The sequence below is a fragment of the Bufo bufo genome, chromosome 1, assembly GCF_905171765.1.
Source record: "Bufo bufo chromosome 1, aBufBuf1.1, whole genome shotgun sequence".
Taxonomy (NCBI): domain Eukaryota; kingdom Metazoa; phylum Chordata; class Amphibia; order Anura; family Bufonidae; genus Bufo; species Bufo bufo.
The window spans coordinates 134,937,570-134,948,609 of NC_053389.1; the positions used below are offsets into that span (position 1 = coordinate 134,937,570).

The 11,040-nt window shown below is 45.1% G+C and overlaps 1 protein-coding gene across 1 annotated transcript in view; it reads right to left on the reverse strand.

Annotated features, from left to right (window-relative positions):
- The window catches only part of NOL9 (nucleolar protein 9), a 69,742-nt gene extending 59,300 nt beyond the window's left edge, over window positions 1–10,442 (reverse strand). Inside the window, exons 1-4 of the mRNA XM_040429753.1 lie at window positions 10,157–10,442; window positions 2,586–2,802; window positions 2,278–2,408; window positions 1,749–1,884 (exon numbers count right to left, since the gene is read on the reverse strand). Of these exons, the coding sequence (XP_040285687.1) occupies window positions 1,749–1,884; window positions 2,278–2,408; window positions 2,586–2,802; window positions 10,157–10,381 (709 nt within the window). The 5' untranslated portion in view covers window positions 10,382–10,442. The remainder of the gene's footprint in view (window positions 1–1,748; window positions 1,885–2,277; window positions 2,409–2,585; window positions 2,803–10,156) is intronic.
- Window positions 10,443–11,040: the final 598 nt, after the last annotated feature.

An 11,040-nucleotide genomic window follows, 5' to 3' on the forward strand; every position in this document is an offset into this window, starting at 1 on the left:
CCGTAGGGACAGGAAACACTGAGGGTGGGTGGTGGCCTTTTACACTCTATGTTCCTGCCCCTACAGAGGTCAAGGGTCAATCTCATAGTAGAGCCGTCATGGTGGACGAAATGGAAATAATAGATGGCGGAAGTGCAGTAGACATCGCTTATCTAGACTTTAGTAAGGCTTTTGATACTGTCCCACATAGAAGGCTAATCAATAAATTAGAGTCTTTGGGCTTGGACTCCCATATTGTTGAATGGATTAGGCAGTGGCTGAGGGACAGAGGGTTGTAGTCAATGGAGTATATTCAGACCATGGTCTTGTTACCAGTGGGGTACCTCAGGGGTCTGTTCTGGGACCCATATTGTTTAATATCTTTATCAGCGAAATTGCAGAAGGCCTCGATGGTAAGGTGTGTCTTTTTGCTGATGACACAAAGATTTGTAACAGGGTTGATGATCCTGGAGGGATACACCAAATGGAAAAGGATTTAGGAAAACTAGAGGAATGGTCAAAAATCTGGCAACTGAAATTTAATGTTGATAAGTGCAAGATAATGCACCTGGGGCGTAAAAACCCAAGAGCAGAATATAAAATCTGTGACACAGTCCTGACCTCAGTATCTGAGGAAAGGGATTTAGGGGTCATTATTTCAGAAGACTTAAAGGTAGGCAGACGATGTCATAGAGCAGCAGGAAATGCTAGCAGAATGCTTGGGTGTATAGGGAGAGGCATTACCAGTAGAAAGAGGGAGGTGCTCATGCCGCTCTACAGAGCACTAGTGAGACCTCATTTGGAGTATTGTGCTCAGTACTGGAGGCCATATCTCCAGAAGGATATTGATACTTTGGAGAGAGTTCAGAGAAGAGCTACTAAACTGGTACATGGATTGCAGGATAAAACTTACCAGGAAAGATTAAAGGACCTTAACATGTATAGCTTGGAAGAAAGAAGAGACAGAGGGGATATGATAGAAACTGCTAAATACATAAAGGGAATCGACAAGGTAAAAGAGGAGAGAATATTTAAAAGAAGAAAAACTGCTACAAGAGGACATAGTTTTAAATTAGAGGGGCAAAGGTTTAAAAGTAATATCAGGAACTATTACTTTACTGAGAGAGTAGTGGATGCATGGAATAGCCTTCCTGCAGAAGTGGTAGCTGCAAATACAGTGGAGGAGTTTAAGCATGCATGGGATAGGCATAAGGCCATCCTTCATATAAGATAGGGCCAGGGGCTATCCATAGTATTCAGTATATTGGGCAGACTAGATGGGCCAAATGGTTCTTATCTGCCGACACATTCTATGTTTCTATGTATTACGAGGTTCTGCAGCAGCTGAGGTGTGTATTATGATGTTCTTGATCAGTTGAGATATGTAGCATGAGGTTCTGCAGCAGCTGGGGTGTGTATTATGTGGTTCTGCAGCAGCTGAGGTGTGTATGGCAAATGCCCACTGACTTGCATTAAATATTCCACATCCTTATAGAAAGGCACAGCAGAAAAATAACTAGCATCACTATCTAAAACAGGGTTCCTCAACTCCAGTCCTCAGGGCCCACTTGCCAGTCATGTTTTCAGTATTTCCTTAGTATTGAGCAGGTGATTATAATTAGTGCCCATGCATCAGGACTTACCTCAGGAATTCATTCTGATGGATATTCTCAAATCATAACTGGTAGGTGGGCCCTGAGGACTGGGGTTGAGGAACACTGATCTAAAAGACTAAACGGAGCTTTTGATTGTGACACCATAAAACATACCAAGGCAGGCGCTGACTAATTGCTGGGCTGCTGACACCACTTCCTCCGACATAGTCACAGCCGTGTCTGGATCACAACCATGAACCCCTATAGAATTTAGAACTGGATCACTCACTGCAGAAGAATGTGTCCTCTTCTATATAAAAAACAAAAAAAAACAAACACGGATCAGTACAGAGATCACATCACACAAAGCACAGCGGCAAGACAGAAGGGGCACCATTAACTGCTACAATGAAGGGGCGCCATGGTGGTTCCCTTTCACAGTCTGGGGCCAGATTCTCTGCACTACAACATTCCTCCTGCAAATGTCATAAAGGTTACCACAGTGGTCGTCAATAGGGCCTGACAATGTATTGGCTGACACTGCCCAATCAGCTCTAACAGTCTGACTGTGTAGGGACAGGCCCTATTGACCAGGGGAACAATAATGGTCAGTGTCAATTGAGGGCAGCGTTTCCAGGAGGAATAATAGAGGAACCGCATAATGCACTGTTCCTATTTCATGGAGAATACAGGTATTTCATACCACTTCTTTGCCAAAGATGTTGGCATATTCTGGGTGACTCAAAATGTAGTTAACAGTAGGATCCTCCAAACGTTCAAGCAGCAGGATGGCACAGGATGATTTAAAGTTTTTCATTACCGCCCGTCTGCAATCTGGAATGAGAGAAGGTCTGTATTACAATGCTGGCTTTCTAACTTCAGTGCCAGGACCTCTAAGGCTGTGGGTGCACGGGTGATTGGTGGCAAAATCTCAGTCTGCCCTGTGGTTACCACAGCTCACCCGCTGCTCAGTATTACAAAGGCACTGACTCTGAAGGTGGAATCTATTACCTAAGGACAGGTATCCGCGCAGCAGCATCCGAGCCTCCATTCGGGTCTCCTTACGCGTTTTACACTTCTTTTGCTTTAGCCCTTCGATGGCCAGAGGTGCATGAGTTTTCGGTGAAAACAGCTCATAAGGCATTTTGCTCGAGTTGATCGTCAGGCCGAGCACTTTTACACTGCCATACAAGCAGGTCAGGACACATTTACCTACGAAAGTCAATTTCTGAAAAAAAAAAAATAGATCACATGTAAATTAAAGGGGTGGGCCCATGGGCCTGGGAACAGGCATTGTGAAACCATAGGTGCTGATGTCCAATACTTTAATATACCCAATTCATGCTTATTAGGAGGTCCTTTTATCTGCTTGCTGGCTCTTTGGTCCCAAATTGGCCCCTGATGCAGTGTCATGTGACTGCCCCGTCCATCAGTATCCTCCATCTATTCACAATGAGGACAGGCTGCGCATGCACTAGTTCTCCTGTCCATCCGCAATGTAAGTGAATGGAGGCTGCGAATGGACGGGACTGGTCACATGACACTCCATCACAGGTCAATTTTGGACCGCGGTGCCAGCAAGCAGGTGAGAAGACATAAACTAGGACAGTGGTGGCGAACCTATGGCACGGATGCCAGAGGCGGCACTCGGAGCCCTCTCTGTGGGCACTTTAACCCTGGAAAAAGTCTGTGGTGTACCAATATGCCTTAAACTTCCTGCCATTCATCAGCGCAGGGCGCACTATGAACAGCACGGGCAGCGCACTGAATGCAGGCTGTTACTACTTTCACACTCGCGTTTTAGCTTTCTGTTTGTGAGATCCGTTCAGGGCTCTCACAAGCGGTCCAAAACGGATCAGTTTTGCCCTAATGCATTCTGAATGGAAAAGGATCCGTTCAGAATGCATCAGTTTGCCTCCGTTCCGTCTCCATACCGCTCTGGAGGCGGACACCAAAACGCGGCTTGCAGCGTTTTGGTGTCCGCCCGACGATGCAGAGGCAAATGGATTCGTCCTGGCACACAATGTAAGTCAATGGGGATGGATTTGTTTTTACTGACACAATCTGGCACAATAGAAAACGGATCCGTCCTCCATTGACTTTCAATGGTGTTCAAGACGGATCCCTTTTGGCTATGTTACAGATAATACAAATGGATTCGTTCTGAACAGATGCAGACGGTTGTATTATCGGTGCGGATCCGTCTGTGCAGATCTATGACGGATCCGCACCAAACGCGAGTGTGAAAGTAGCCTAATGATAAAGTACATGGGAGATATACTATATATTGGACTGTAGTATTCAGGGTAAATTGCTGTGTTGGCACTTTGCAATAAAAACATGGGTTTTGGGTTGCAGTTTGGGCACTCGGTCTGAACTAGGCACATGACACAATCAGCGCTGGCGGTTTAATAACAGTGTACCTGTTGCCAGCACATGTGCAGCTAGAAATGTATTGTGGACAACTATTAAAAGTTCTGCATCTTTCTAGAACACTTTGTGGTAACCTTCAGTACCTAAATGCTGATTTGGAGACTGTGGCAGCAGGAGACTATTTAAAGCGAACCTGTCACCGGGATTTTGTGTATAGAGCTGAGGGTTGCTAGATGGCCGCTAGCACATCCGCAATACCCAGTCCCCATAGCTCTGTGTGCTTTTATTGTGTAAAAAAAACAATTTGATACATATACAAATTAACCTTAGACGAGTCCTGTCCCTGACTTATCTCACATACAGGACTCATCTCAGGTTAATTTGCATATGTATCTAATTGTTTTTTTTACACAAAAGCACACAGAGCTATGGGGACTGGGTATTGCGGATGTGCTAGCAGCCATCTAGCAGCCCATGTCCTCAGCTCTATACACAAAATCCCGGTGACAGGTTCCCTTTAAAGGGGTACTTTGAAATAAGAGCGGACCCCAGAGGTGGCACCCACACTTCTCTGCAGAAGTGAAGGAGAGCACACCGCACAAACGCGGCCACCCTCCATCCACCACTATGGAAGTCCCGAAAATGTACTATTACCAGAAGTCCTACAGCGGTGACTGTGGATGTGCTCTCCAATCACCGCTATGGGAGTTCTGAAAATAGCCGAGCGCACTCAGCTACTGTCCTTCACTTTGGGGGGCCTATACTAGATAGCAGTAGGTCTCAGAGGTGGGACCCACACCTATGTGACACTGATTGCATATCCTAATGTTCTGTCATCAATGTCTGAGATGGTCCAGCCCTTTCAAAGTCTTTGGACAAACTTGAGGGATTTTTACTTATCTTGAAATAAAATTATTTTCCCAATTGGTCTTTGTTAAAAATGTCAACATTTTTTCCTCGACAGCTTTCAAGTGGTTAGCCGGGAATTTAATACTGATGACTTATACTTAGGATAGGCCATCAGTATCAGATCTGTGGGGGTCCAACTCCTCGCACCCAGGTAGATCAGCTGTTTGAAGAGGCGGCGGCCCCCTCACAGCTCACCAAGCACAGCGCCATACATTGTATAATGGCAGTGCTTGGTATTGCAGCTCAGTCCCATCCACTTCAATGGGACTGAGCTACAACTAGGCCATGTGACCGATGTACAGTGACATCACTGGCCTAGAAAGAGGCACTCTTAAAGCGTCAAGGATTTTTTTTTTTTTTTTTTACAGCTGATCGTCGGGGGCGCTGGAAGTTAGACCCCAGCCGATCTGATACTGATCACCTATCAAGAGGATAGATCATGTTTATCAAGTTCCCTGACAACCCCATTCAGTTTTACTACATCTGCAGACTATCGCTTTCTGCTTCACAGTGAATCCCGTCAGCTAGACCTGTAGCCCTTATCTCTAGATCCCTAACACTTCATATAAACATTCATTATAGCTACATTTGTATCAGACTGACTTGTATGAGCTGTCAGAGAACTAGAGGCAAGGGTTACAGATCGAGCCGTCCATGTAGATCTCTGACATACAGTGGATATAAAAAGTCTGCACACCCCTGTTGAAATGTCAGGTTTCTGTGCTGTAAAAAAATGAGACAAAGATAAATCATTTCAGAACTTTTGCCACTTTAATGTGACCTATAAACTGTACAACAACTCAATTGAAAAACAAGCTGAAATCTTTTAGGTGGCGGGAACAAAAAAAAAAAAAAAAAAAAAAAAATATTGTGGTTGCATAAGTGTGCACACCCTCTTATAACTGGGGATGTAGCTGTGTTCAGAATTAAGCAATCACATTCAAAATCCTGTTAAATAGAAGTCAGCATACACCTGCCATCATTTCAAGTGCCTCTGATTAACCCCAAATAAAGTTCAGCTGCTCTAGTTGTTCTTTCCTGACATTTTCTTAGTCACATCCCACAGCAAAAGCCATGGTCCACAGAGAGCTTCCAAAGCATCAGAGGGATCTCATTGTTAAAAGGTATCAGTCAGGAGAAGGGTACAAAAGAATTTCCAAGGCATTAGATATACCATGGAACACAGTGAAGTCCTCATCAAGTGGAGAAAATATGGCACAACAGTGACATTACCAAGAACTAGACGTCCCTCCAAAATAGATGAAAAGACGAGAAGAAAACTGGTCTGGGAGGCTACCAAGAGGCCTACAGCAACATTAAAGGAGCTGCAGGAATATCTGGCAAGTACTGGCTGTGTGGTACATGTGACAACAATCTCCCGTATTCTTCATATGTCTGGGCTATGGGGTAGAGTGGCAAGACTAAAGCCTTTTCTTACGAAGAAAAACATCCAAGCCAGGCTACATTTTGCAAAAACACATCTGAAGTCTCCAAAAAGCATGTGGGAAAAGGTGTTATGGTCTGATGAAACCAAGGTTAAACTTTTTGGCCATAATTCCAAAAGATATGTTTGGCGCAAAAACAACACTGCACATCACAAAAAGAACACCATACCCACAGTGAAGCATGGTGGTGGCAGCATCATGCCAAGGGGCTGTTTTTCTTCAGCTGGAACTGGGGCCTTAGTTAAGCTAGAGGGAATTATGAACAGTTCCAAATACCAGTCAATATTGGCACAAAACCTTCAGGCTTCTGCTAGAAAGCTGAACATGAAGAGGAACTTCATCTTTCAGCATGACAACGACCCAAAGCATACATCCAAATCAACAAAGGAATGGCTTCACCAGAAGAAGATTAAAGTTTTGGAATGGCCCAACCAGAGCCCAGACCTGAATCCGATTGAAAATCTGTGGGGTGATCTTAAGAGGGCTGTGCACAGGAGATGCCCTCGCAATCTGACAGATTTGGAGTGTTTTTGCCAAGAGTAGTCAAAATGTGCCATGCTGATAGACTCATACCCAAAAAGACTGAGTGCTGTAATAAAATCAAAAGGTGCTTCAACAAAGTATTAGTTTAAGGGTGTGCACACTTATGCAATCATATTTTATTTTTATATTTTTTCTTCCCTCTACCTAAAAGATTTCAGTTTGTTTTTCAATTGCGTTGTACAGTTTATAGGCAGGGCTGTGGAGTCGGAGTCAATTTTGGGTACCTGGAGTCGGAGTCGGCAAAAAATGAACCGACTCCGACTCCTACTAAATTTAAATTGGAATAAAATTTTTTAAAAAAGCAAGTTTAAATGTCCCAATTCATAAAAAGTTATAATTAATTACCGTATTTTTCGCCCTATAAGACGCACCTAGGTTTTTGAGGAGGAAAATAGGGAAAAAAAAATATTTGAACCAAAAGGTGTGCTTTTGGTGGGTTTTGAACTAATGGTGGTCTGTGGATGGCACTGTCCACTGTCATGGGGGCATATGTGGATGGCACTGTCATGGGGGCATATGTGGATGGCACTGTCATGGGGGATCATTGTGGGAGCATCCGTGGATAGCATCTTATCTTATGTGTCATCCACAGATCCCCCATAACAGTGTCCCTGTGTAGTGAATGGGGGCCGGCATCTGTTTCTGTAATGGCAGCGGGGCCTGGTGCAGTCACTGTATTCTACTACACCGGGCCCCGCTCACTGTAGTATACGGTAATCATATCTAACTTGTGGGTATTGTTAAAGTATTCCAATCATCTTAAATCTAGCGCTGTACTACTTACTACTAACTTCTTAGCAGTCAGGAGGCCGGGCGGGCGCTCGTAGTGTAGCTCACTACATCAGGCGCCTGCTTCATTCATAAAGTGGGCGGAGCAGGCGCGTGACGTAGTGATCTATGCTACGAGCGCCCGCAATAACAATACCCACAAGTTAGATATGATTACTGTATACTACAGTGAGCGGGGCCCGGTGTAGTAGAATACAGTGACTGCACCGGGCCCCGCTGCCATTACAGAAACAGATGCCGGCCCCCAGCCCCTCCTCCCTCTCAGCCTATTCACCGGATGGTCGCAGCATTCGCCTCATAAGACGCATTGCTATTTTCCCCCCACTTTTGGGGGGGGGGAAAGTGCGTCTTATGGGGCAAAAAATGCGGTACTTCTCTACTGTAACAATAAAGGCGAATGCATGCAGTGCGTCACGTTACCGCAAAACGAACACGTTAAGTGACCGTGAAGAAGCATGTTTTTCATATGCTTCACTATATGGCACGCAACGCACAGTTAAGGAGCGGCACTACTTATACTTTCCATTGTGTTGTCTTCCGCTGTTACAGGGAACGCAACGCCCATGGTTAACCTAGCCTCTCACTGATAACTGATTAAGTAAATATGTTTTTTACAGGACTAGAGACACTTGTATAAGTGAAGGGAATGGATAGTCAATAGTTCAAGACTGAAGCTGTAAACCATTTGAAAAACTGCTGTCATTTAGCTAAGGCTATAAAAACTTGTAAACTCAGATTGTTAGCTTAAACTTTAAACATGACTATGGGATTCTACTAGGGAAATCATGTTTTACAATAAATGCCCCTTCCTGGATCCCCCCCACTGCCCTATCTTCAGCAGAAGATCAGCACACAAAGGAGAAGGCAGCAGCTTCCTAGCCAGTAGTTCTGTGGTAATGACCTGTATGTTGCCTTTCTTTCCTTCAGGGAATATATAAAATACATTCGCATATTAAATACAGAGGAGTCGGAAGTACCAAAAACTGAGGAGTTGGAGTTGGACCATTTATCTACCGACTCCACAGCCCTGTTTATAGGTCACATTAAAAGGTGGAAAAAGTTCTGAAATGATTTATCTTTGTCTAATTTTTTTACATCACAGAAACCTGACATTTTAACAGGGGTGTGTAGACTATTTATATCCACTGTAATTCACTGAGAAGGAGAGGCGACAGTCTGCAGGGGAAACTGAAGGATGGAGAGGAGGCAACACATTAGGATATAAGGACATCAGAAAAGGGAGGGGGGTCTGGAGCTCAGGACCCCCTCTAAGAGCAGCTTACACTGTGGTGGACCCAATATCTGGGGGACAGTATTTAGAGGAGTTCTTATTCTATCTGAACAGCTACTCAACTCTCTAATAAAGTACATTGTTTTCAATTCTTCACCATTTATAGATTGTAAGCTCTTGCGATCAGGGCCCTCACTCCTAGTGTTTCAGTTTGTATATTAGTCAGTTACGTTGTGATGTCTTTTGTTTTGCACATAAACCCTCTGAACTTGTAAAGCGCTGCGGAATACGGTGGCACTATATAAATAGCTCTCTACTTGCTCTCAGTGAATGTAAACGTTTTCCTAACGAGCCCTGATCAGGTCCAATAGGTGTGGTGGTTGTTACAGTGTAACAGCGCAGAAGTAGCGATCTGGAATATGAAGAATGGAAATACAAAGGATATTAGCTACAAAGCCTAAGCTCCCGCAGTAAGAGACATTAAAGGGAATCTCTTCTCCAGCTCCCTGCTGCATCTACATCCTGCGCAGCCTGGCGGTTTGCATCCGTTATTTAGGTGAAAGATTCCCTTTAATGAGCATCTGCCCACAGATTTGTACCTATGACACTGGCTGACCTGTTACATGTGCACTTGGCAGCTGAAGACATCTGTGTTGGTCCCATGTTCATATGATTTGCCCGCATTGCTGAGAAAAATGATGTTTTTGCATTTATGCAAATTAGACTCTAGGAGCAACGGGGGCGTTGCAGTTGCACATAGATAAACTTTGATTGACAGTCCGGGCAGGCATGATGTTTTCACTGTCTGGCCGTGTCAGTGCCGAGCGGAGGAGGACACTTTCATAGGTACAAGTCTGCTGACAGATGTCATGGGAAAAAAAATGATGACACTTTTGAGACCTGTTAAAAGTTTTGATTGGTGGGGGTCCAGGTGCCGAGACCTCCAGCGGAAAGGGAAAATCTAGGAGCCCATCTTCCCCCGCTGCGGAGCGCTCCTGCGTCCTTGTTTTAGCCATCTCTACATCAGACCCCACTTCATTATGACGCCTCAAATGGTTTTGGAAATGACAGCCACATTTTACAGAGGATGTGTCAGATCCCCTGCCTCTCCTGGTGAGTGAGGGGAACCAACAGGAAGAATGGGAAGATAAGGGGCAAAACAGTGCCAGGGGCACACAGCATGGCATGACCACAAGAAGAGCCAGTGGTCACCTCCAGCTGCAGGACCGGTTGCTAGGCGACCACAAGAACTTATTCAGCTCTCCTACATCCGTGCACACATTACTACCGACCTCTCCAGGCTGCAGCAGGGTCACACACATCCCCTCCTCCACCAGCAGAGCGCCATGCTCCCGGCTCTCCTCAATGGCGGTGCTGGGCCCGGACTTGCTCGATTCAGAGGCAGCTGCCAGTTTACAGCGCTCAGACAAAGCATTTCTGCTCTTGACGGACCCGCTCTTTCCAGGTCGGGTTTTATATGACGGTCCCGGGCGGGCATTGACAGTCCGCTGCTTCATAGCGGAGATTTTCCTGTGACCTGAGAGCAGCGGCGCCGCAAGAACAGGTTTGAATAGCGCAGCACGGTGCTTGCGAAAGGGACAACCACAAGTTTCCCAGGGTGAAAAGCGCTCTATCAGAATACTGACGAAGCACATCCACCAGAACCCAGGGATAGTTGCTGTTCGTCCCGTACGCGCTGACGTCTCTCTACTCCGACTAGTGATGCGAACAGAGGTATAGAAGGGACTTCACTGCGCAGCTGCGGCCTCTAGCGGTTGCGTGATGTAAATGTCAGTGTCAGGTCCTCCATTCATCTGCCCAGGTATCACAGTGTGCCAGGGTTCTGTCCAATACTAGTCTCTTCTCTGTGCCCCCTTTTATTTATACTGCCTCTTTATTGATATCTCCTCTTGTCTGTGCCCCTTTCCATATATAACCTCTTATAGCACCTCTTTTCTTTGCCCTCTTTACATTTAGCGCCTCTTGTCTGTGCCCCCTTTATATATAGTGCCTCTTTTTTGTGCCCCCTTTACATATAGAGCTTCTTGTCTGTGCCCCCTTTACATATAGCACCTCTTGATAAATAGTGAATGGAGTAAGCGAGCACTCACACTATGGCATCAATTATATATGTTTAATATTATAGGTATAAAATATGAGATATAAAAAATATGAT